The 27,169-nt window shown below is 40.5% G+C and overlaps 1 protein-coding gene across 1 annotated transcript in view; it reads left to right on the forward strand.

Annotated features, from left to right (window-relative positions):
• NKD1 (NKD inhibitor of WNT signaling pathway 1) overlaps positions 1-8,182 on the forward strand; it is a 105,490-nt gene extending 97,308 nt beyond the window's left edge. Inside the window, exons 7-10 of the mRNA XM_083870037.1 lie at positions 890-1,037; positions 2,032-2,116; positions 5,854-5,984; positions 6,737-8,182. Of these exons, the coding sequence (XP_083726163.1) occupies positions 890-1,037; positions 2,032-2,116; positions 5,854-5,984; positions 6,737-7,311 (939 nt within the window). The 3' untranslated portion in view covers positions 7,312-8,182. The remainder of the gene's footprint in view (positions 1-889; positions 1,038-2,031; positions 2,117-5,853; positions 5,985-6,736) is intronic.
• The last annotated feature ends 18,987 nt before the right edge of the window (positions 8,183-27,169 follow it).

Below are 27,169 nucleotides of genomic sequence, written 5' to 3' on the forward strand. Positions count from 1 at the left end.
CTTTGGCCTTAGGTTGGTGCCCAAGACCAGTTTGGGTAAAATCCCTTTGAGGAAAAGCAGTGAGCCAAGAGATGCCCTTTTCATCCTGGCAATTTCAGGTAGTACCCTGTTTGAGCCTGGCTGGATTAAATCAACCTGAGAGACCTTTGAGCATCACCAGCTACCAAACAGTGTTTCTCCTGTTTGAAACCACTGGCTTGTTAAAATTGGCTGGTGTTCTTTCCAATATAGCCAGACATGTAAGCCTCTGTTCACATCCCATTGCCTTCAAAGGGATCTGTGAAGAAGGTTCTGTAATAGGCCTGACTGGATAATATTTGCAGTTCAAAATGTGTGTTTAAAACTGGTTGAATTTTGCATAATAAGCTAGACTCCAGAACACCGATAGTAGGGTGACATTAAGACAGACATAATTTATTTCCAAACCTGAGGTTTACAGTTCTGCCACTTTTCTTACTGATTTTCCTCTAGATAATCAACCATTTTGTTATACCAAGGGAAGGAAGGAAGACTGTGATGTTTAAGATTTTATTCAATTGATATATTTATTTTGGCCATGGGAACTCAATTTTAGTGAAGTATGAACAGTTATCCATGGGTTCTGTGTAAATCAAAGAAAAGAAAAGGCAGAACACCATTTTGCTGATTGAGATCTCGGGAAACCTGCATACCTTGTGCTGTTATTACTGTTTTCGTCTGCTTTGCTCCAAAACCCATTTGGTGAAGATTGTAATGCTCTGTGCAATTTGAATTCTTCTGAATTCAGTGACTTCTGAGGATACTTCAGCATTTAATAGTGCCAAATCCAAAACAATAGTAAGCATCAAAACTGTAGGTTTCATACCATTTTCACAATACTGTATTTTTTTGTGTTTCCATCCAACTCCAGGACATTACCAGCTTGCTTCATACCATCTATGAGGTAGTTGATGCATCAGTAAACCATTCTCCTAGTTCCAGCAAAACTCTGCGAGTGAAACTTACTGTGGCACCAGATGGCAGCCAGAAGAAAAAGAGTATCTTGTTAAATCATACTGGTAAGGATGTGCAGTCAGCCATTGAAAAAAATACAAAAAACTTCCAGAGTCCCTTGAAAATCCATCTCTGTATTTCGTTAATACAAATACATATATACTTAAAGGCAAATAATTATGTAGGTATTTTAAACCCCATGGTCCTGCTTTATGATCTTGACTGTGAAATTACCTGCCCTCTTTTCAGTGTCTCATTAGCAAATGAGGGTTTCCCCTTCTGATGGATATGTAGTGTGATTGTCTTGTGCACTCAAGGGCAGATCTAAGGCCTTCTTGACTTGCACCACTTTATCTCTGATGATATTGCAGCACTTGGCTTGTGTGGAAGCAGGAGTAGGGGTGTAAAATGTTTCTTGCCAGTGCATATCTACCAGCACTCCTGGTAAAAATAAACAATTAGGCATAAGTAAACTTTAAGAATCTGTTCATAAAAATTGCACATTTTCTGTGCTGGCAGTCTGCCTTTATAAAAATATTTGTACCATGATGGCTCATCCATCTTATCTTCACTGTAATAATAATTGTGTCAGCATAATTACTTCAGTAGTGTAGTAGAGTAGTACTAAATTGAAATACTTAAAAGTATTTAATATTTCAGTAGAAAATGTAAGCATCAGATCTAAAAGGAGAGCCTGGTCACCTCAATTTTAATAGAAGAATCACTCCCTCAAGAGCAGACACAAGCAAATTCTCACTGGTGGGGAGGTATGTGATGCCTTAGTACAGCACTGAATTGCCAACACTGAGCCTGTCAGTGAATGTGGCTCCACCTGGGCTGGCACATGGAGTGCAGGGTCAACCTCACCCTGACTGATACTCTCCAATTGAGGCTACATCTGAATAAAATCTGTGTGTGGGCAAAAGCAAGACTTGGAGGGTTACATGCAATGATACATCACACCCTGATCTACTGAACAGTTGTATTTGCAGTGTAGGATGTTGGTTGTGCTGATCAGCAAGGACAGCAATGTGACAATGATGTACTTTCTCTTGGCAGATTTGCAGAGTGCCAGGCACAGAGCTGAAAACAAAGCTAATGAAGAAGCAAGAAGCTCAGAGAAGAAGCAGAGGGCTTCCCTCAGGTAAGGGGAATGAACCCTGGCTCCTCACAGGCACTGGGTACCTCTGAAGAAACCTCAACCATTGATTTGTTTTATTTTTAAAACGTACTTTAAAATAGAAAAATTGCAGGAGTTTTCATTGTGGACTTTAGGACCAGATTCCATAGCTGGATACTTATATTAAAACAAAACAAACAAAAATAAAAAAATCCTGAAATTTTCCTTATCTATGAGCTCTTCGGAGGATCTGAATTGTCTTTTTAGATGCCATCTGCAAATAAGTGAGATTAATAGCACAAGTTTTTGGCTAAAAGTGCCCTAAAACCTTTTCCTCTCCTTCACAGCCATCTCCTGCCTTTCTCTCTCCTCCTTCCAGCCCATCATTTTCACTCATCAACTCAAATAATGCCAAGCTTTGCATGGGCCAACTTGGTTACCAACTCATAACCCAACCAGAGTGCTAACAGGTCATCTTGGTGTATATTTGATATATTTTAGGATTTTATGTTTCTTAACAAATATTGTTCATAAGGCAGAGGGAAGTGTTTGCTGAAATGTTACAGTAATGACATTGACTCATTAGTTATGTTTGTTTCTTCAGCTGCAAATTTAAAAAAGAAAAAAAACCCCAAACTTTTGGCTTTCCTTAGATTTAGGGATTTTTCTCTGGATACATAACAAATTTATCAGGAGAAGGAGCATTCGGTCTTATTAAAACTGACAAGAGAACAGTACCTCCCTTTTTTGGATGAAGAAAAAAATGTTAGTGAGTTATCCCAGTCAGCAAATCCCAGTACAATCAAATTTCAGATTAAAAGAAGAATAAAATTACTATTAATCTTGTGTCAGCAACTCTGCACAAAATCTTCTGTGAACTGAAGAATACTCTGTAGTTTTACTTGCTGGCCTGGATGTGGTGTGCAGACTCCCTCTGCCCATTAGCAAAGTTTTGCCCTGTGAGAATTCAAAAGGCAGGTTTTGTTTGATAATCTAGTGCAAAAATCCCCTTTCGGTTTGAAGTCCCTCCTCTTATCCACCTTAAAGTCATGGCTCTGCAAATGTTGTGTTTTTATGAACAGCAGGCACTTCCAATTAAATCCACAGTCATGGAAGCATCAAATGTTGGGACAAAATGTTTGTCCTTCTCATTCCTTTGGTGAGAGGCTTTGCCCCAGAACAAATCTGTTTCTTGAGCTGAGTAGATCAGCATCAGACAATGGGCAGCATCTGCCAGTTTTTGTTGCATCCCAGTAAATGTAGACAGGTTGAAGGGTGTGCTGTTCACACTGTGTGTGTTTCAGGGATGTTTGTGCACCCTGGCCAAGTTGACAACCCTCAGGAAAGCTGCTGAGGCTCAGATCAGAATCTCACAATATTAATGCAGTTGCCTCCCCTTTGAAATCAGCAATGAGAACTTGTGAAAAGTGCACGTTTCACATGTTCATTCACTTAGGAATTCTAGGCAAGATATGATTAATATTCAAGATAAAACGGATAGAAATTTTTTATCCTGAAGGTTGGGAGACAGATGGGTGTGATTTTTCATTTGCTGGAAGCTCTAGGCGGGAGTTTTCACCTGTAGGGCTAATATGAGTATGAAGATAAGTAGCTAGATGCATGGCTAGATAGCCTGGTTCTCCCTGGCTGACTTGTACTCTCTGTTCTCAGTGAGTGAGGCTTTCAGGGGATGTCCCTGCATTTTCTGCCCTGTGCTCTGTCACTGCCCTTTTCCTGCTATATTGTTGTGTGCTTCATGCCATCAGGATGACACATCAGCGTGGGAATTTTGGAAAGAACTTTCATACACTTCACAAACACTTCAGCAACTGCCATTTTTTTATTAAAACCAAAACCAAGCCCAAACCCAGTAAGAGCACTGTGTTTTTACACAGTCCTCGAGGCATGGCTGATGCCTGCCCAAGCCTTCCCATGTGTTTGCAGGACAGCACTGTGGGCCTGGATGCCAGACCCTCCAGTTCTCAGGAGTACTTGGAGTTCCCTTTGACAGTGGAGCACATCTCTCATCAGTGTATAATTGCTTCACTCTGTGCATTTGCATGAATATTGTTGAATGTCATCTTGCATGTAAGAAAGTTATTAGAATGTAGGGCTGTGGCAGCACTTTTTCTTCTCTGTCTTGATGAGAGATTGATTTTATTACAGTAACAAAATAACAGGTTCCCTGTTAACTTCATTTCCAACAGACAGTGCTGTATATAGTGTTGCTTAATTGTGTTGGATTAAACTCAGTGTGATTTTTCTGGGTTAGCTGTGCATTGTCTTCAGCACATGTGTGCAAGTCCCAATGGTTTCTGTAGGTGATTCATGCCTGGCAGCTGCACTTGGGCAAGTTCTAGCCCCAGAGGTCTTTTATGTTGCCATGCTGAAGTGTAACAACCTGTAAAGTTGTGTCTGAGATAGGAAAGGTACTGAGTTGGTTAGGTATCCAAAAAGTAAAGAATATCTGGACACTCTTTTTTTTTTTTTTTTTTTGAGCGTGCCCCTTGTCACTTCTGGAGTTCAAAGCTGACTCAGAATCTTTAAACCTTACCTGCTTTCCAGGCAGACTTCTCCATTCAGGAGACTCTACCTCAATCAAAGCAGAGCAAAAATGATTTTCTAGGTAGGTTAGAGTCTTGTGACTTTTATCAAAGAAACTGCAGACCTGTCTGACAGAGACACGAGGGGCCTCAGCTCTGTAATGTCCCTGAACAGTACAAGCTAGACCAGGAAAGCCATTTGTGCCAAAGCTCAGGGGGATCAGCAGCCTCTGGAAACTTGGAAATGTGTTAATAGACTAAAAGCAGACTACTGGGCACCATACAGTACAGAGCCCATATTTAGCAACTGCTGTAGGATACAAGGCCAAATTCTGGTGTTAGGTTGACATCAGTGCACTTGCACAGAGAAATAGCAGAGCCAATCTCATGCTCTTGGAGACTGAGCAGTCTGAATGACAAGCAGCAACTTAATCAAGAGTTTTCTGCTTATCCTGTTTGTATATTGAAAATATTGTTCATATTTGCAGACTTCCCATTTAAATTGCTGAATTAAATTGTTTGGCATTATGGGCTACAATACTGTAAACTTCTGCCTGATTTTTTTCTGCCTCATAAATGAATGGTATTTCAGATATTCATTCTCAGGAAATAGTTCTGCTATAAATAAAATTGCAAAGCTGAGCAGGAAAAGGAGTTGAAATTCTAAAGCCAGCATCTGATCTGATCTTATTAATTATATTTTGAAAAGCAGCAGTTACATCTGAGTGTCCTACCAACACCTTGTCTTCCTAGGCTCTCTTTAGTTACTACACCTGTGCTGTTGCCTGTCTTTCTGAAGCAGGAGCACAAGAACATTTATCTGGATTACCCCAGCACTTCCTCGCAGCGGTGGGAATGGTCATGAATCAAACAGCAGATTTTCTTTGGCATGTCCAAATTGGAGAATCAGTTGAATGATTTGGCCCTAAGACAGAAAGTAATAAATGCCAGGAGTGGTTTTATTTGCTTTTGCATGTATGATGCAATTTGAAAGCCTCCTTTGCTTTGCAACATCAGGGTTGATTTATATGAGGGGAAGGAACAGTCAGTTTAGGCCTATCGTCATAGCAAATCTGGTCATCCAGAATTTCAAGTGTTTGTTGTTTCTTTGTGAGCAGCTCCTGTCACTTCAAAGGGTCCATTAGTTGTTGGTTTGCAGATGGTGATAAGAACTGTAAAGAAGTTCTGCTGAATTGTAATTTTGCTTCCTGCTGACAGATACCACCAGAGCGAGAACAATCCAGAGCAAAGTGGGTGCTATCGTCACTGTGTTGATGAGAACATTGAAAGGAGAAACCACTATTTGGATCTTGCAGGAATAGAAAACTACACATCAAAGTTTGGGCCAGGTAATTTATGTTGTAACGTCATGATCTTCTCTTTCTTCAGTTGCATGTTCCCTATCAGGGACAGTGAATTGTGAAGCTGTGTGATTTGTCTGTAGTGACTCAGGAGCAGGGCTGTGAATACTGCAAGATAAATTACTGATGAAGGTGGCATCACAACAGAGTGGCTAATGTGCTGCAAGGATGCTTTGATGTATTTGTTTGTGTAGCTAAACTTGGAGCTGAGCCTAGGAGAACAATCTTTACATCTAAATTATTAAGTTTAGTGTATGGGTGAGGCAAGGATTGACTTTTGGATGTTGGAGCTTGTTCCCAAGATGAGACCAGTTCATATTTTATACTCCCCATTAACCCAAAAATAGGAGAATGTGTGTTCATACCTGGAATTTTGGCTCTAGTCCCCAAATCAAAGAGATTTGGATTTCCTTCAATTTCCTGCCCTCTGCCAGAGTTTTACTATTCCCCTCACAGTTAATTTGATGACCAAGAGTTGGGAACAGAAGGATTTTTATACACACACACACACACACACACACACACACACACACACACGTTCAGTCTTCTCTAGATAGGTATTCATATTTGTGTATTATTTACTGGCCAGAATTATTAAATGTAATTAAACTAGACAGCTATAATTGCATTCACTTCCTTAGGAAAAATTTGTTCTGCCGATAATGCTATCCCTGCCAACTGCATGCTACTAATTAAAACTTTGAAATACTAGATGACTAACTCGGCTTGTTATTTCCTAGGATCTCCTCCAGCAGCTCAAAAACATGACCCACCAGGCAGAATTGTGAATCAAACTAGATCCCGTTCTCATGAGCCTGAGACCTTCCATGCTCACCATAGGAAATCTCAAGTGGTGGATCCAAACCACATCAATCTGGCCGAGAGTTCGTATGCCAAGATTGCAGAAATCCAACAGAGGCTCCGGAACCAGGACTCAAACAAGCACTTTGTGAGGTCTCCCAAAGCCCAGGGCAAAAATGTCGCCCCTGTGCACCCTGGAAGGGCAGTTAGAAATAAACCTTTCCAAGGGGTGCCCTTGCCCATGGCTTCCCCCAGTGCACGGGTGGGCCAGAACCTCCCGTACCTTCCCTTGCAATCCCAACAGATCCACAAGAAGCATAAGCAGAGGGCAAAGGAGAATCACCAAATGTGCAAAACCTTCCAGTCTCCGGGGACAGTTGTGGAAAAGGAACATGTGAGAGACCTGCCCACAGTCATTTTATATGAAGGCCAAGTGGGACAAATGATACAAAGACATGAGCACCACCACCATCACGAGCACCACCACCACTACCACCACTTCTACCAGACATAGAGGAGATCCTACCAACATCCTCCAAGAATCATCCCAAATGAAGGAAATGCGTTCTTGTGATACCAGAACTAAGGCATTACTATGATTAATGTTATCATTACTCCATTAATATTCAGCTAGCATATATTTTAGAGGCTATATGGAACTCATGAAACTCACCCTATTTATATGTTGTGGAACCGCATAGCTTACTCAAACACCTTGTGGATTTTGTTGGGGTTTTTTTTGTTGTTGTTGTTTTGTTTTTTTTAAGTGGCTTGTAAAACAGCAAACAGCCATAGCTTTTTGAGCTGTGATTTAATACAGGTCGTCAACGCACTTGTGTACAAGTACTACTTCCATTGTACTCGGAAAGATACTTCAAACACTCTTGCAGACATCGAGCTTTCCACTCTGCTGTACGTCGGCTGATCGCACACAAGCCTTTCATCAGGGGAGCAATGTTGGAAGGGTTGGACTCCAGAGATACTCAGATAATGGAAAATACAAACAGCTGCTACCTCTAGTATTATTCAGATTTTATTTTCTTTTTATTGATTGTAATGTGCTACAGGGGGGAATTTTAATATACTGTGTTCATGTAACCTGTTTGTGTTCACATCCTTTCAAATCATCTTAATTGCGAGGAAATATTAGCTAAACTTGTCAACAGGGCTACATTTGTATGACTTACACTTTATTTTCTTGGAGATTCTTCATTGACACAAGTACAGTCTGTTATATACTGTGTAATATTTAAATATACTTCTTTTGGTTGTTTTTTTTTCTCTTACTTATTCTCCACTCTGTTTGGGGTACCGTTTGAAAAGAGGAGGATGTGAAACTGGGTTTTCCAAAGCATTACTAGACTTTAGTGCTTGGGCCATAAGTATCATTCATGGGGGTTTGAGAAGAAGAGGGGTTGACTGGGGGTGGGGGGGTTGTTTTGTTTAAATCCACAGTTCTTTGTTTTGAGAAAGAATTGAGGAAAATATACTTTCTCACTTTAAATGTTGGCAAATATATATAAAATATAAATATAAATATATATATATATAAATATGCACACTCTCAGGTACATTTTGTTGTGTTTTAGAAATCTGTGGTTTGAATATTAACATTATATTTGTTTTTTTCCACAACAGTGACTTTTTAGAAACATATGCCATGGCATTTTCTTGGTGCCTCCAATTTGAATTTCCCAAGCACCTATCAATTTGTGCTTCTCCCATTTTAGAGACATGTATAAAAAAATATCATTCACAATCTTTCTGGATTCTTCTACTTTTTCCATATCAAAGGGCTTCAATTCCATGAAGGAGAATCAGACCACACTCACAGGACCTTAATGGTTGCTGAGAAATTTGAAGGTCAAAAGAAAATTGGAAAAATAGGGGGAAAAAAAGGGTCAGTACATTGAGTTTTTCTTTCTGTGGAGCCCAGATTTAAAATAGATTCAGTTGGATTTTGTACAGATCACCATTTTGCAGGTAGAAAGTGACTGGAAAACACCTACATTTCTTTTGGAACATTAAAGTAGAGAACTCCTACATAAAGACTTAATTGTTCTATAAATGTATTTGCTTTTGGTTTTAATTATTTTTAATGTTGTGGTATTTTGTCAATAGTATATATTGTAAAATGTAACTATCCAACGTTGTTATAAGCCCTTTATGATTAGGGTATTTTTTGTTTTCTGACTAGAGTTTTGGTCAGTCCAAAATGGGGTATTACCTTACTGCTGACCAGTTTTAGAGGGATGTTGTCCTTTCTAAGAACACAGAGACATCACCTTGTAAAAGAACAGTGGGAAGCCTTGCCTTCTTGTGGAATTGGAATATAATCACTACTTCATGGTAATTAGGTCCGTCTCTTGTCTCCCTGGATCAGCAGATGTTTAGACTTATTGTCCCCTTTAAAAAATCTGGTTTATTTTATTTTACTTTTTTTAGCTGTCAACAGCGTGTTCTGTAAAATCTAACAAAATGTTTTTAAAATGTGTTTGATCTGTGTGACAACTATACTGTTCTGTTTATTTTAAAATTCCTAAAGTCCAAAAATATTTATATGCAGAATTTTCTGTGTTGAAAATATGAAAAGGCCACGAATTTGGTTAGTTACCACTGAGTTGTTCTAGTCTAAGCCTTTTTTGCTGCTTGTGTATCATTCTTTTTCAATGTATATATAATTATGGACTGCAAAAAACAAAAAAAGGCATTTATATGTCTAGTAGAAGGAATAAGCTTATTTATATTATAGTGTTAAAAAAAGTCTGATGTATTCAAGTGACTTACATTATACCGCATGCAAACACACAGTGTACATTCCATCTAAGAAGGGATGCCATGCTATTTGTTTTGAAGAAGTAATTCAAGCTGTTCTCTTTTCAGCAGAGTGTATGCCAGAAAGACTGAGACTTGGAAATTGTTCTTAGTCAATTTTATTTTTTTTTTAATGCAGATTGTTGCTGAAAACCAGAAAACGTTCTGGAAAGCTTGAGTGCTTTCAGAATTGTGGGGTTTTCTAAGAAAGGGCAGCAGAGGGGTAAAACTGCTCCTTCACCCAAAAATATTTTGCTGGAGAAGAAAACAGCAGCACTACCAAAATCCCATCTGACTGAGGAGTGTGCAGTACTGGCTGTGCCAAGTGAACTCTGACATGGAACACGACTGACCATTTGTTACAGCCTGGCATTCATTTGTTTTAGTTTATTGTATTTGGACATTCAAAAGACAAATTCTGCCTTTCTCAGAGTCTGTGAAACACAAATACATTTTAATAACATGGCATCCCCTTATGAAAACTTTACACCAGCCATGTATGAATATACAGTATCTAAATACTGTGTTGCAGTTGTGTTATGTGCATTATAAGTGTGAATAACATGTAGCACAGTTTCTTTTCACAGAACCTTAAATTTCCGTATCTTTTAAATATGTTTGCTTTTCAGTATTTTGTATAGTAAATATAGATGGTTTTGACTAAATGCTTTATTTATTTAACAGCAAAAACTGTGCCAAGAGAACCCCCTGTTAATTAAAGTTTTACTAGTTCAGAAAGTATATTTCTTTCTTCTTGTTGTGGATTTCAGGGGCCTATTGCAATTGCTGTCAGTGTTTGCAGATCCCACTGATGAAAGAACTTGCATTAACATTTTTGGGAACAGGATCAGGAAATTACGTATGGACTGGGTATGCTTTGGTCTAATATTTAAAATATCAAGTTTCAAAGTTAAATTTCTTGTCCCCTGCTGTTGGACCTGTGTTGAGTAACTGATATTTCATCTTGCTCTTAATTCTGAAAGCTTTTTCTTAAAAAAGAAATAAAAACATTGTTTTAAGTTGTTCAAAACCATAACTGAATCAAAATTTGAAAGAGTTTAGTTTCTGGTTAAACAAAATATTTATTTCCAAAGAAAAAATATCAGTTGAGTATATTGTTAATAGGGAAAAGTAAAATGGAGTGGCATTAAGTAATTTCAGATGAAAACTCCAGACTTTTCACTTCCTTCTTCTGTTTTTACACAAGGCAGTTCAGCAAAATGAAGTCAATCCTGAAGTTTGCACTATTTGCTAAAAAATTCAATGGAAAAATTTTGCTCATCCCTATCAACTGCAGTTCTGGGGAGGACAGTGTTTTGAAAAGGATTGCTAAGCTCTTCTCACAACTTCATGACCACAGTGCAAATTAACCTAAGCTAAGGCTGTGAAGTAAAATCTCTGTCCCAGTGAAATCTCTACCAGGACTTCCAGGTTCCCACTGGCTAAAGGGTGCCTATAATTTCATTGCGGGAAGGTGGGTTGGAAGTCTGCATAATGTGCAGCCAGTAACTTCAGTATTTATTTTCCCTGCATCTTACTGCTGATGGGTTTGCCAATAGTAAATGGAAGTTTTGCTGTAAAAGATCAGGCTGGTAAATTAATTAGAATTAGCAGCAAATATTCTTTACACTGATATCATTGGAGGACCTCAAGGCACTTCCAAATGTCTTTGAAACAGCCACAGACCATTTAGTCATTGTTAGAGATGGAGACCCAGTTCTGCCCTTGGATGATGAGGCACACATTATCTCCTGGCATTTTGGCAGACCAGCCCCAAATATATGACCAAATGTTTGACCTCTATTATGGTCTTTCTACTCTAAGTCATGGTGAGCATAGAGCAGCAATGTTTAGCTGGAGAAGGGCTCTGAAGGTGTGTGTGTTGTGTGTGTGTGAGTGTGTCCTCTAGCAGAAGTTACTGAGTGGAACAAAATGGATTCTGACAGAGGGGATTTTTTCTAAAGGGATGAGCACTGTGTGTGCTCATGGTCCACAAGTTGCCACATAAACACACAGCTCTGATGAATGCATACTGTTCTCCATATGTCATCGTGTACCTCAATTACTGAATGACAGATTTCATTTGTATTCCAATTAACAGGAATGTTGGGCCCCTTTGGGCCTAGATTATACTTGAGAAAAATTCATCATGCTCGGAAATTTACAAAAACATTCACCATAATTTTTGCCTGGAGTACAGGCAAGAATGTTCATGTTTGGAAACATGTCAGCTAATCAAGTCTCACCTTTAATTACCTTGATGCAATTTATCAAGATCTGAAAATACATTCTCAAACATGACTTATTCATGGCTTTGCTGGGAACCAAGTCTTATTATGCATCCTATTAATTGTCAGACTTCATTGGTTTTTTGTTTTTTTCTTTTTTTTTTTTTTTTTTTTTAAATACCAGCAGAAACATGTTTGAAAAGCCATGAACTAAAAATTGAACTTAATGTGTTTTCTAAATAGCTTCTGAAAGAAGATTTCTTTCCTAATGCACTTAACAGCAAAACCAGCCTCTATTTATGACATAATAATGTATTTTGTTTGCATATTTGAACAGATGTTGAGTTGATTTGATTTGGAAGGGTCTGTTTTGGGGTATTTTTTTTTATTCTGTGCACATTTAAAATGTGCTTAAAATGGTCTTAAAGGAAGAGACAGAGAAAAATGATATTGAAATTACTTGATATACACTGAAATGAAACTTACTGAAACTTGCATTATAGTTGTTCAATAATGAGGTTTTCAATGATGCTTTAATTTACTTTTATATTTCTATATATTTCTAGATACTTCAATCCTAAATGAGCTAAAATGATAGGAGTCACATGGATTAAGTCTTCTAATTTCTTTGTTTTAAACTAGCAGGACTGTTCAAGCAGATTGCTGTGAGGGTAAGAGCTGTGAAGAAAGACTGGCAAGGGAAAGAGGGAAAGATTTGAGAAGTGTAGGGATAGCACAGAACTGTCCAACAGAAGGGCTGGGGGAGACACACCACAGGCAGGAAAATGCTGCATGAAGTTTTTATTCATATTTTATGAATCTCTATTGGTACAGTTTTTGCTCATAAAACAGCAACAGTAGTTTGTAGAATGCTTTTCACTGGGAAAACTTGAAAAACTCTGTAAGAGGTGGATCTCCAGCGTGCAGGGGGAGGAAAAGGGCAGGAAAGTTGCAGATGTGGGGCTATGGCAGAATAAGGAGGCATCCCCGTTGTCCTGAGTCCCTGTCCCAGCTGAGGGAAATGTTTTTGGAAGCAGAGGTGTTTCTACAGATGTTAGGAATATTCCTTTAGAACACATTTTGAATAGTGATAGCAGTTCTTTTTCTCTTTGACTACAAACACATAGAAGTTGGTCAAAACTACCCAAAGTTTCAGTATCTGCCCTGATTTTTCTAAACACTAAGCACTAACTATGCCTGTGAAATCTACTGACACAATGGATAATCTTTACACCACGAGGAATGACAGACTGGGCCTGTTGGTTGTCTCATCAGGCCAACCTGATCAATCAGGCTGGTGTTCTGGGGTCTGAGAGTCAAAAGTTCCAGAAGTTTTTTTAGGAATGTTGAAGACATAACGTTAAGGGGCTTCATAAATTTGGCGGTGGGCAAACATTACCAGTAACAGGCATACTGGTAATGATGTGCATTGTGCTTTCTGGGTTTTAGGACATGTCTGTGAGGGTGTGTGTCTTCCTTTGAGTGCCTAGTCCATAGAGGCAAAGCTGCCTCTAATTGCTACCAGCTAAGGGATGTATGTACTCCTTTGGTGTTGTGTTTTGTGGATGAAGGTATGGGGTTCAGATCCTTCTGGTGCTGAGTGCTTATTCTTGCATTTGATCCTTCCCATTCTGTTCAATTCATGAAGTATAGCATGCTGAGGCTTTGTGGAATTTCTAATGAAACACCTAACAAACTGGGCCAAATTTGTTTTCAGCTTCATAAATGGAAGCAGAAGAGAGCCCCATGCATGTCTTGGAATTTGGACCTTACAAATGCAGTTTATTATGAGTCATCCTTTTTTTCTTGTACTAATTTCACATATTTGATAAGCTCTTTTTATGGTTTACAAGTTTAAAAAGACAAATAAAACTTTGTAGATTAAAACATTGGTTTGGAGGTTGTATTTTGTCTGCTCTCTGATGATCTGTGAACAGCCTTTTTTCTGTGGGCTTCAGCTTAAACCTACAGAGTGACTTTGGAGTGGGTGTTTATAGTTCTTTGCTTGCTTGTTCACAGGGTAAGGCTGTTGATAGATGAATAAAGTGCCACTTGAGGTTGTTAACAACCATGACTGGTAATGCTAGTTCGACTAAGATAAACAGTGAAAGGCTATGGCAATTAGCATTAAGATCTCACTTGGCCAGTGCTGATTTTCAAAGCCATAGATAGGGTGCTCTATAGATACCCACGGCTGGGAGGTCTGGAGCTGTTCTCATCCCATGGCTGGGAGGTCTGGAGCTGTTCTCATCTTGCTCTGAGGGCTGGGGGGCTCCTCTGTGCTGTGTGCACACAACATCTCTGCATACTCAATGTGCCAGTAGGAAGCAGGAGTACAAAAACTGTAATGTTTCAGTCCAAAGCAATTAACCCTCTCACCCTGCGAGGAGTGGAGGGGAGGAAAAGCTCAATTAAAGAGACTCAGAGTTTTCCAGTAAGTGCAGAAGTATGAAGGGAAGCAATAAGGCAGCTCTGTGGGCCTCACATTCCTCCGGTCTCTTTACAGCCTTTTCAGGGAATATTTTTTACTTTTGATGTCCCTAATCACAACTTGCTGTTTGAGTGTGCCATCTGCTAAGGCCACAACCTCAATGGTTCTGAGCGTGTGACTTCCATAGATTGCACTGGAAATTTTGTGCAGCTTTACTGGATGAACAGAAGTATTCAATTTATACTCCCATGGAATCAGGGCCCTGGGACACTCAGAGCTTGCACTGGTTAGGGACAGGTTTTTATTAGAACTTTCCTGGTCTAATAAATGGATGCTAAAATAATTCAAAGATTACAATCTTGATATCTTATGAGCCTGAAACACAAAGTCATTTTAGCTGGTAACTATGAATTAAAGGAGCAAGTCATTGTGTTTCCAGGAGCAGGGCAGGACTTTAATTCCTTTCTCTGCTAAAAACATCATCACTGCAACCCCTTTTGCTATAATTGAATCAGGAATTCGGCACTCACAGGATATTATGTGTCTGCTGATCTTTCTAACAATAGTTAATGAAGTTTGTTTTACTTGGAGCCTGTGTTCCTTTGGATATTGCTTCTGTAGCCCACAACTGCAAAGGAAATCCACTGAAGAGCAGATCTCACCCTGAGCATATCCTGTGTGCCCTCTGACTCATCTCCCCAGGGGTGTGCAGGATGGAGCAGCTCCAAAGGAATGGTCCAAAATTCCTTCTCCCAGGCACACAGGAGGAATGTTCACCACGTCTGTGACACCAACAGAGAAAAACAAGGAGCCAAAGCCATTGAGACAAGGAGCTGTTCCTTGTCCCCAGAGGGGTGTCAGTGTCTCTGGGTCTGATAAACCCTCAGCCCCAGCTCTGAGTTTCTGTGGAGCCCCTGGCCCATGTCACAGGCAGGTGCAGCAAGGCCTTATATTCCAGAATACTCTTCCATCCCTTCAGTCAGTTTAGAAAGATGTCACCATGAAAAGAACTTGAACAAGACAATTTTTTTTTGCTGTTGACTTTCTGTTGTGCCCTTTCATGGGTTTAAAATCCACTTATCTGAAAGTGTGCAGTTACATTTTGTCCTTTTTCATCATTTAAATGCATCTTCTTGATCTGAAGAAATAAAAGCAATTTAAAAAATTAGAGATTTTGTTTTCATATGTGCTGCCAAGTCTGATACTGCAAAGTAACTGCTGAATTGGCACAAGCAGTTTGAGAGAGCCAGCAGATTTAGGAAGGGAGAAGATAAACCTTATTATGTTTCTTTGCCAAAGGAGAAAAGAAACGATATTGACTTAAATGTGGGAAATTTAAAAGGGGCCATATGTTCTCACTTTGTGCTTTGTTTCTAATAGATAGACAGAAATCTTTGAAGTGTGGATTGGCACAGTAGGGTGCATGCTTCTGTAGAGAAAAGATGCTAAATGGGGAGGATGTGAGGGGGCACATGAAACTCTATTAGCCATGCAACAGCAAAGAGAGAAAGGCAAATCCAATGATAATGTACATCTGTTTCAGGGAATTTATAAGCTTTGAACATTTTTTATGTGCAGATAAGTGGATCCTTTTCTTACCATAACTTAGAACTTCAAAGCAGATTGTGTGGATAATGCAAATTGCTGAAATATGAGATTTTCTTACAAAGAGGTTTCCAAAAAAGAAAAAAAAAAAGAATTAAGGCTAATTGATGCCACAGTCTTTTATGTACAGTGTAAAAACTCTACAAAAATTGATTTTTATGAACTAAGAAATTGATGAAAAAATATTGAAGTCTGCTGTTTGCATTCAGGGACTGTAGTTTGAAACCGAGTTTCTGCGAATTAAACATTTGTCTCTGATATCACTGCAGCAATATTGTAACATAAATTAAGATGTGCAGCCAAGCTGTAATTGTATCAAAGTCTGGCATGTTGTAGGAATGTAAAACTCATGAGTGTGGCATGATGTGCTGCACCTGACATTACCATCACTGTCAAGGTAGAGAAGCAGGGATTTCTAAAATATGAGGGGAAAAAAAAATGATTACAAGAGACAAAAACTAATGGGGGAGGCAGGAGGAGGAGGATACTGATATGGTTAAACCTCGGGAGTAGATGAATGTGTAACTTCTTAACTGCTCAGAAAAATGAGCTGCTCTCTGAGCTGGGAGGTTCCAGGCAGGCTTGGGGATGCCAGCTGCATTCCAGCTGGGAGATAGGAATGTCCCAGCTGAAAGGCCAAGGCTGTGACACCCTGTGCAAGAAGTGACATCAGCCAAGGGGCTTTGAAGACCTTCATTTATTAGATGTAGTGCATAGGGGCATTCCCTGGGCAGACTCAGGCTACAAAGCCAGCTTTGTCCTCCTCCCTGTGCTGTAAATAATGGTGGTGAGGCTTAACCTGATGCTGAACACAGAGGCAACCAGGAGTGGGAGCTCATGCCTCATTCCTGAGTCTTCTCCCGGTTTTGGCTTCACTGGCCAGCTGGGCATCTTCAGTAGATACTTTTTTTCCCTGCATTTTGGTATAAATAGATCACCACTATCTCGGTCCTGGAGTATTTTTTTTACTTCTAAATCCTTGCACAATCTTGGTCACTGTCAACCATAGCTGGCCATGGGGAAAGTACCAGGTCTCAATAGCCTGAAATAATCTATATCCCTTCATACTTCATGTCCAGGGCTTGTTCTTCTGCCACAAATCTACCTCAGCTGAGATGGGAAGCAGAACCAGCTCTGTCCCCTCACTTCGTGCTGACAGTGACTCAAGAATGCTTTCCCCTCACCCCAGCAGATAAGATTGCCCTGAAAAGGGTTTAGTTTTGTTTTTTCATCACTTTTGCTCTGAGGGGTGGCTCTGTGGTGGGATCAGCACTCTGAGACTGTGGGACTCCTCCCCATCCCTGGCCAGGTGGGAAAACCCCCATGAGGTTATGAAACAATTTACCTCATGATTTGGGCCAAAATGCTCTGTTTTAGGCAATCAGCAAGGGCTGGCAGAGGGTTACACTCAAGGCAATCCCACCTTTTCTATTTCCAAGCACCCCCTAACAGCAGGGGAAGGGCAGGAGGCAGCGATGCTGAAAAGAGCAGCTGTGTGCCATCAGACTCAAGATAGAAACACAAAGCATGTGGACTAATTAAGCTCCCAAGGGGCAGCGTACAGAGTGTACAGAGCAGACAGAACAGTGCCTTCTGCTTGTTTTGATCAGCTCTGTTTCTCTCACTTTGATGGAATCACTGCTCGATTTGTCACTGGCCATGGATCCCCCGAGCCCAGGCTCTGCCCTGGTGGCTGCCATCCCTTCTCCCAGGACAGGCTGTGCCTGCCCCTGGCAGCCCCTCAGCGGCATCCAGTGCCAGGGGAAAAGCCTGAAAAATGCTCAGAACTTTTGAATTAAGTTTCTTGCTTTAGGTGTTTTTTTTTTCTTTTTTTTTCTTTTTTTTTTTTTTTTTTTTTTTTGTTTTTTTTTTTTGTTTTTTTTTTTTTGTTTTTTTTCCCAGTCAGATATAATATTAGACACTTTCACCCTAAATAGGATGAAGTGGGCATGCTCTGACCAGCTTAGCACAACAGGATGGACTTTAATTTTTTATTTTTCCTCCTCTGATGTCTTCCAGTCATTTCTTTTTTTCCTTCAGGGGGCCCAGCAGTCTTGGTTAGGTCTGTCAGCTTGCTTCCTAACTGGTTTGTAGCCCTGGTAACTTTTGATGCAGGCTGCATACGAGCCAGGATTCACCACACCCCCCACACCCTCCTGCCCCTTTTTTTTCCTCAGATTTCTGGGTGGAAAACTACCTTAACGATAGAAGAGAGAAATTAATCTGGAAATCATCTTCCATGTGGAAAATGAATTTGTGATGTTTCAAAGTCTCTTATGCTCCAACAGGAGGCAGCAGACACACTTTGGGGCAGTAATCCCATCAGCTGCTCCAGCGAGTTCCAAGAAAGGCTTGGCTCAAGTGTGGTTTTGCAGCAGGTTATAAATTGTAAAGCTTGAGGGGCTGTGACAGGTTTGAATTGTTTTCCTGTAATGATGCTCAGCTAGAGACTGAGGGATGGAAATGCTCAATGTGGAGAGATGCTCTTTTTTCCTAAGTATAAGTTTTAAGTTTGCCTTGCTAAGCTGCTTCAACTCAAAGCATAGGACAGACTTTATTTTATCCCAGTACAGCATCCAGTGAACTCTGGAATTTAAATTTGACTCTATTTTAATTCCAGACTCGATCTCTCAGCTGAACCCTTGAGTTTTCAGAAGGGTGTATCATTTCAGGCTACTTCATGCTTGATCACCAGCAATCCAGTTATGATGAGATGCTCACAGTTTCTTTATTGTGACTCTTTTTCTAAGGTGTTCCTGATTTAATCTTTTAACAGTCCCATTTTTCAGTCTTTGAGATCTAAGTGCTCAACCCAAACTTTTTTATCTTTAACCCACAAGTAACTGACTCCTTGAGGGAACTAAGGATCAACAAAGCTACATCTTCATGCACAGGAGAGCTGATGTCCTGTAAGCTGTCAGGCCCTAGAATACACAAACACGTTGTTAAGTCTGCTGTGCTGTGGATGAATCAAATAAAATATTGCTATTTTTTTACATTTAAGACCCCAAATTGCTCATGTATTTTGTTAGACCCAGCTCAGTCCTTAATAATTTTGTTTGATATTGTAATACCTCAATTATTGTATTGGCCATTTATCAACTGGTCATCAATTTATCATTTATCAACATATCACATCTTATTTCCTGTATTGGCCATTTGCAATAGATTGAAATTTTTTCCCTCTTCCTTGTTTTTTTTTATTACTGATGGAATTCAGATGTCTCACTTCTACTTCTGAGTTTCTCAGGTAAGGAGAAAAGTATGTAGATGATACTTTTAGTTGGATGTATGTAATAATTCCAAGTCCAATGACATTTCTTAGGTCTTTAAAGACAGGTGAAGTGGTTTTCTTCCAAAATTGTGGAAGAGCAATGGGGGAAAGATAAATGAGAATCTGACATTACTGTGGTACTATATCCTAGAGCTGTAGTGCCAAGGGAAAAATACAACATAGTCCTTGTTTTCTGGAAGATTTCACAGAAGTGTTTGGGTCACTGCTGTGTAATGTTTGTTATCTGCCAGCGTGGAGGAAATGGACCAGTTTCCTTAAGCAGAGTTTGCAGCTACATGAGATCAGTTCATTATGCCAGTAATGAACTGGTTTGTTTATGAAATTTTCAGAGATCATGATACAGCATAAAGGTCCCAAATCTGTGCTATCAAATATTACCAAAAAATAGGCAATGCTATTTCAGGTTTTACCAAAATAGGCAATGTTATTTCAGGTATACCTAATGCAGGTATTTCAGCATAGCAGTGCAGTCCTGACAGCAGCCCGTGCTGCAGGTGTTTGAGGGATGGGATAAACTCCTGAGTGTTGAGGAGTTGCTTCCCAAGGCTTCTCAGCAGGCAGAGAGTGCCTTGAGCCATGCAACAAACAGATGCTCCTGTCCTCTCCAAAGCTCTCAGGCCTTAATGCTGGGTGCTGGTCTTGCTATTGTGATTCTGGTGATTCTTTTTGTTCTTACTCACTGCAAAATATTTATGCTTCCACTTTTGTTTGTGGCTGGTTTAGTCTTCTGGCACGGAGTGGGATTTCAGAGAGGATGGGGGACATTGTTTTTTCTCTTGGGGAGCTGCTGGGCACGTTCAAGTGAGACTCTGGGGTGTCAGAGGGTCCTGGCAGTGCTGCAGGGAGGCTGCAGGGAGGGCAGGAGCAGCAGAAGCTGCAGCCTGGCCTGGGGGAGCTGCAGTCCCTGCTGGCTGCAGCTCACTAAATCCTGGGCCTGGCTGAAACCATGGCTAGAAATAAGGCCCTTGCAGGCTGGGGGATTTCCCTGGTGTCTGCACACATCAAAACTGGTAGAGAAGTGGCTGCTGCTGCTGGAGATGAGGGTGCAGTTTGTGACAGGATGTGGGTGTCTGAAACTGGCACAACACTGCATGAGGGCTTAATCTGCTTCCTTTACCTTCCCATCTCTAGTCTGCTGCTACACAGCTTGTACAAACCTGAACAGGGCTTCTTGCAGTTGATACTGACAACTATTTCCTTAAGAACGAGCTAATGCTTAATGAGAATATTTAGGGTGATTTGACCAGACTTTATTTCAGGCTCTTGAACAAAGGGGCATAAGTCTGGCTTATAGATGGTGTGCTTTTCAGTGTTTGGCCTGCAAAACAAAGGGATCACACAGGATTTCACCTGGCTAATCCTTATGCCTCCAAATAGTTCTTTTCAACAATATCTGGTAGGCAGCCTGAAACTGGGGCCATGGTGTGGGACTTGGGCCGTAGCAGCAAAGCAGGTGGGAAGGGAATGTGATGCTGACAAACAGTTTTTAAAAATGTTCACCATTCAAGCACAGCAAAACACTAAAATATGAAATCTCTTTTGCTGAGAGTGATATAAATAACATTGAGAACACTTTTTTTTTTCTGTTAAACAATATAATCCTGGAATTTTGGCCTGTTAATAACAATAGTGAAACTAGAAATATTCACTTGTCTCTCAGAGATCAACATATCCTTAGAGTTTTCTAAGGTAGACCAAGTCACTGCTTTGACAGGGAGGGAATCTCAGTGGAATATTGTTGAAAGCAGAGAGCAGAATAACAATGAGTGTCAGGAGCACTGAGGGTTTAAAGGAGTTGAATGCAGAGGGCAACAGTGACAGAAACTAAACTCCAAAAGGCAGAAATAAAAAGGTTAAGTCACACACACAACTTCATATAGTCAGAAGGTGCTATAGAAACCTGCCAAGTCTGTCAAAAAGGCCTGTACTAACAATGATATTTTTAGGCAATATCATTCTCCTCAAAATCCACATTAATTCATAAGGGTTTTTTTTTTTTCCCTGACACTCAAAATATCTGCTGGAAAACCTCTTCTATTCTTTTGCAAGAGCCTGTCAGCCAAGGGGAAAGGATTGATGCTCTGAGGCTTCCATCCTCAAACCTGGCATATTTCAGGAGCTGTCTGTGAAAACTCAGTGCTCTTTGGTCAGAGGCATCCTTTTCATTTGTTTGGCTCTAGCACACCAGGTAGGCTTTTTCATCTAATGTGTATTTGGATTGTATAGGCACAAAGGACAAAACATAACCATATACTGAACCATCTTTCACCCTTGGTACAAGGGTACAAACTTGCTCATTCTGCTGCTCAGTAATGGCAGCAAAGACAGAACCTTTACAATAAAATGGGCTCAGACAGAACCTTTACAATAAAATGGGCTCAGGTGTTTGTTTTGTTTTAACCACTTGAGAGGCATAAGCTGCCTTTCCAATTTCTCCAGTATTTCAAGTTACATTGACAGTTTATAGGTTTGAATGTTTGCAAGAAACCAGAAGAGGTCATCTGGATTGACCCACTGTGTGAGTGATTTCCTCTTTAATCTTGGTCCACATTTAGCTTGGTTTCTGCATCTTTCAAAGTAAGCTTCAAACCATGCCATTGGTGGAGAAGCACTTCCTCAGAATATAGTCTTAATAAAAGATTTATTCAGTGCAAGCTTAACTGGATAGAGATTGCTGGCAGTTTAATGAAGATAGGCTAATGAGGATTGTCTCTTGGCTCCCTGCACACTTTGGGCCAGAGGAGAAGTATGTTGTGAGTGGAGCTACTTGGGTTTCATCCACACACAGACTCATCTGTGAGTTTTTGCAGAGCCATTTTCAAAACTCCATTATTTATTTCTTTCCAAGACAGGCATTGACGTGGTTTATGCCAAACTTAAATTTTAGGTCAGTCAGAACTTCACAGGCTTGAATAAATAAAAACAAGGTGGACAAGGTTTAGCTATTAAACCTCTCTGTGGCAGTGCTTAGCTGCTTGGCAGAATTAAGATCACCTGGGCTCCACTGACAAATAAGAGCAAACCAGCAGCTGTAGAGTTGCCACCTGGGCAGCAGAGTAATAGAGAGCCCTGGACAAGCTGCTGTGGTAGTGGAGGGCAGTTACAGGATTAGACACACGAAACCCCATCCAAACTCGCAGTAAAATCAAATGGCATCTTTCCTTCCACTCTCAGAGGCTGGATCAGGCCTCCCATGAATTGTAATGAATAGTTATATTAATCCACTGCTATGTAGCTGTGAAAATCCTGCATCCCCTTCTCTGGGATGACGGTGCAAGGCTAAATCACCATGGATATTCGATTGCATTCTGGCTCATGTAGCTGTAAGAGCATTACCAGGCAGCATTTTATCTAAGACGAGTGCTCTCTACAGCACTCACAACAAATCTCAACTTATGAAACTCCAGTGATTAAATGTTTTACAGACCCCTGCAACATCAGAAGACTGAGCAATAGGCATGGCTGCTTTCAATATGATCTCATAGGGATGTGATTACCATTTTGGCTTTCTTCTCACAGCCATTCAAGTGGACCTTCAAGGAAGTGTAACCCTTTCACTTTCAGATATTTTAGTATGCAAAACACTTGCTCGAGGGGAAAAGCCTTGAGTACAAAACCTATAACACCAGAGCCAAACAGCCAAACTGATCATATCTGTGCTGGTCTTGAGCACAATACAGCAATAAAGGAGGTTAAAGCTGCTATTTGTGTTTTGGAAAACTTCAGGCCCTAAACTGAAAATAAAGTCTTTCTATGGCAGAAGGTCTGGACTAAACACATTTCTCTTGAGTTGGTTGTGGTTAAGTGTTTGACATATGTTCTTGTGTTGGCACCAACTATTGATAAAATTCTGTTTGAAAGGAGTAGCCAACATTGCAGTTTGTGCATAGTCCGTTCACATCCAGTTGTTTAAAATGCAGTTCCTGCAGATTAACAGTGTGACCAAAGTTTTCATTCCCCTCCTTTTGGAGCAGGCACACTACAAATGCGCATCAAAGAAAATGAGCTCTGTTCTGACTTACAGTCTGGGCATGTTCCTGACAAACCACATCTGATGAAGAGTCTTAAAGAAATAGCGCAAGCAACACTGCCGGCAGCAAAACAACAAAAGGGCTGGCCCCTTCCACCAGTGAAGGGAGGCTGGTTAATCAAAGGGGTTTGTGCCAGGGAGAGGGACTGTGCACTTTATGTTGAAGCAATGCAGTTGAATGATACATATGCAATGACCTGGCTTGGCAGCATTCGAGCAAATCACATTTAATTACGTATCTTTTCCCCTCATGATATTCTTCTCAGTTCCATTGCAGCCTGGGAAATCAATAACAAATGTTCATTTTGAATGTCTCTGTTCTCTAGTCTTGGACTAATTATGCACATTCCTTCTGTCCTTATAAGGACAGGGCAGCTCTTCACTTCAAACAGTGAAAGAAAACACGCAAAGCAAACCTCCCTTCCCAGTATTCAAAACAATAGGAACATGAGTTCTGAACCAAATCTGCTCTTTCCTCTTGTGCTGTGTGGCAGCTTCTGACAAGGTATGCCCGGCCTCCTCCCAGGGTTATTGGCACTTTTTGTGTCTGTTTTGGTGCTGAGGAAGTCACATTTGATTTCATGATCAGAGTGAGCTGCTGAGCCAAGTGTCCACAAGGAATTGGGACAGCTCTCTTTTATTGCTGGCTATTTGCTGTCATGGCCAAACCAAATAACATCTCTCATTGCACAATTCTTTTATCTACAATATAGGAATGATCATGTTTTTCTAAATCCCTCTCAGCGACCTGTGAATGAAAAAAACACAGCACATGCACTGTCATTATCATTATTAGTGAGGTGATGCTGAGGGTCGTGACACTTGTAGTGTGCAAAGACACAGGTGAAAACCAAAAAAGTTCTTTAAATAAAGAGTGTGTTCAAGCCACTGTAGTTTAGGTCCTGGGGCCCACTTTTAACAGACTGCAATGAGATCTGGCTTGTTTTTTTTACTGGGAACAAAATGTTTATATGGGCTTGGTGAAAATGGCAAAGATTTTCACATATCCGTGGGGAAAGCGGTAGTATTTCTTTAAGGGAAAAAAAAAAAAAGAGCAAACTACAAGTTCCCCTGGTCTTGGCAAATCATGAGGCGTTTTTCATTTTGTAACATCAAAGTCGGCTCCTCTTCTTTGATGTCTTCGCATGCTGTTTAAGGTAAAGCATGAATGAAGAAATGTCAATCTGCAAGGTGTCCATGTAGTTTATGCTGAACACTGAAGAGGACTTGTAGATAAAAGGCAAACACAAGGTTTGATAATGAATGTCCAACAAGGAGGTGTGCATATCTAAAAGGAAACACTCAGCTGGAGAACAGCTCTGCAAACCTCAAAACTCTGCTTAGCCCAAGTTTAAGAGATTAAGAAAAAGTGGATTTTTAAAAAGTGTGGAACCAAGACAGGAATTCTGTAAAAATCCTTGTTGTTCTGTAAGGAATGAATGTTCTTTCATTGGCTTTACTTAACAATAATAAATGTGCCACCAACTGTGCTTAATTTGACAATTTGTAATTTTGAGAAGATACAGAGTTAATACTGGGAAAAGCATCAGAGAGGAAAGTCTAAACCAGCACAGTGCATTTTGGAAATTTATAGTGGCTGCTTTGTGGTCCCTGGTGTCTGAACACTGGCAAAAGCTGTGTGCTGAATCAAACAAAGGAGAGTGTCAATTATTTAACTCGGTTTGTTCCGAGGATCTAGAAACTCTAACAGAGTGATAGTCACCTGGGGAGGCTGAGCAGCGTGGGGATGAAGGGAAAGGCACTTTCTGGACCCAAACCCCATAATTTTCAGGACCACGACATCCAGTGATGTTACTAGAAACTTAGCTGCAGAAGAGGGTGTTTCTGCTCTTCCAGCTGCTAGCATATTAAATTTATGCTTCTTTTTCATTATTTCTGAAGCTGTAAAAAGTTGGTTTGATGAACTGAGTGTGCTTTGCTTGATTTACTCACAGAGCAAGTGCAGCAGGCACTCTGCCCTGGAACAGGGAGCACCCACAGGGGCTGCGAGGGGAGCCTGGGCTCTGTGCCAGCCAGGCTCTGCCTTGCTGAGACAGCTCTGCAGGGCTCCAGGCTGAAATACAGCAACCTCTTAATATCACCATCTGTCTGCTGAAAACAGGGGTGAGACAGCACAACAGTTTAGATTGATGAGCAGGGCATAGAAACCTTGCAGTGGTGCCTGTTGCAGTGGGGTGTATCTGAATAAGGAATGTGTGTAGGTGGGTTTCCAGGTATAGCCAGGCTGCTTTTGTGTGGGGTGACCTGTGTGACACTGAGTCTTGCCCATTAAGATCAGACATACCTGTCAGGACATAGAAATGGCTGGATGTTTCATGTATGATAGTTAAGGAATGGATATCCACAGGAACACAGGGAAATAGGGGGTAAAACTGCATAGCTTCAGTCAGGGCACCTATATTCTCATCAGGTTTTCTTTTGCTAGTTGAGAGTAACCACAAGAAAACAGTATTTACTAGCTCTTTGAATATAGGGGAGAGATAATCATAAACTTTAAGTGACTTTTTCTGTTTAAGAACACATATTCCAAGCTGCCTAAAACTCCCTGGAAAATTTGTAGCCTTGGGATAATAACTTATAAAAGAAAAGTGAGGGTATAATGCATGAGAACGTTGACACCTTATCTGTTTTCATTCTTACATGAGGGACATCTTATGAGAAGATATCAATATTATTAAAGAGAATGCCTAAGTTTTCTCTGGAAAGCTATTTATCACTCTAAAGAACCATCTCTTGTATTTCTTGAATTGTTCTTCATCTCTTTCTACTTTAACAAAACAATGTGGAGAGATGAAAAAAAAAATCTGGATGAAAGGGGACCTTTACTTCCTTCCAGATCTCCTTGCCAGATTCAGACTATTTTGGCTGAAGAGGATTAGGTATGGAAGAGGCTATGGGAAAATCCAAAGTCAACATTGAGATGTGTTTTTTCTCAATTAAGGTCTGACAAAAGTGAAAAGAGATCATCTGATGGTGAGTTCTTTGAGCTGGCTGTAGTACGTGCTAACCTACAGATCATGGATATAAGCAAGGGAGAGCTGGCCCAATTTTAAGTCTCAACTGCTAAATAATTCCTCTAAATTTGGATTTTTTCATAGTTTTATCATCAACCTGTGGATTTCATGTCCAATAAAGAGCTGCATTGGAAAGTTCAAGAATGGGAAAGCTTCCCTGCAGATTGTGTGCAACTGCACTACCCTGCGGAGAGCTCTTGGAAAAATTCCTACTGAATGTCACTGCACACAGATAGACCCTCACTGAGCCAAGGCTTCAGGACGATGTTTGGGGGTTTGAGCAGAATATGGGAGCAAGAAAGAAGATTCTTGTGCAGCAGTGGTTACAGCAGCAGAACTAACACCAACCATTGTATAGGAGCAGTGAAACAAAGGGTGGGCTCTCCAAAGGTCTGTAATCACATCTCATGCTCTCAGGTGTAGGGGCACAACTACAGAAAATGCTTCTGCATTAATCTGACTGATTAGGTCAAAGGGGTGACCCATAGCAAGAGGAACAGCTGAAATAATGTTTCTGGTCATAAGCTGGTGTGCAACATCTGAAACTCTCCAACTTAAGGTCTAAAAGAAATGTCTGAGGTCTTTTGCTGCCATTCAGAACTTAGGCTTAATTTGAAGTGCAAATGGATTGGATAGTTCCAAAAAATAATAACAATATCTAAGAAAGGAGATGGCAAAAATATTCCTGAGACACTGTCAAGGACTTCAGACGTTCCTAGTGCAGTGAGGGGTTTCAATTCACCCTCCAGTTCACCTGAGCTGCCTCTGGAGTAGGTGCCAGGGAACCTGTCACAGGGTGAAATTCAGCCCAGCCTGTGGAACTGCTCTGGGCTGCTGAGCACGCTCAAGCCTATCCTGTCACACAAGCACTGAGCTGTAGCCAGGCTGGGTTACAAACAATTTGATACTCTGAATGCAACCATCACAGCTCTCA

This window comes from Zosterops lateralis (genome assembly GCF_965231275.1).
Source record: "Zosterops lateralis genome assembly, chromosome: 12".
Classification (NCBI taxonomy): domain Eukaryota; kingdom Metazoa; phylum Chordata; class Aves; order Passeriformes; family Zosteropidae; genus Zosterops; species Zosterops lateralis.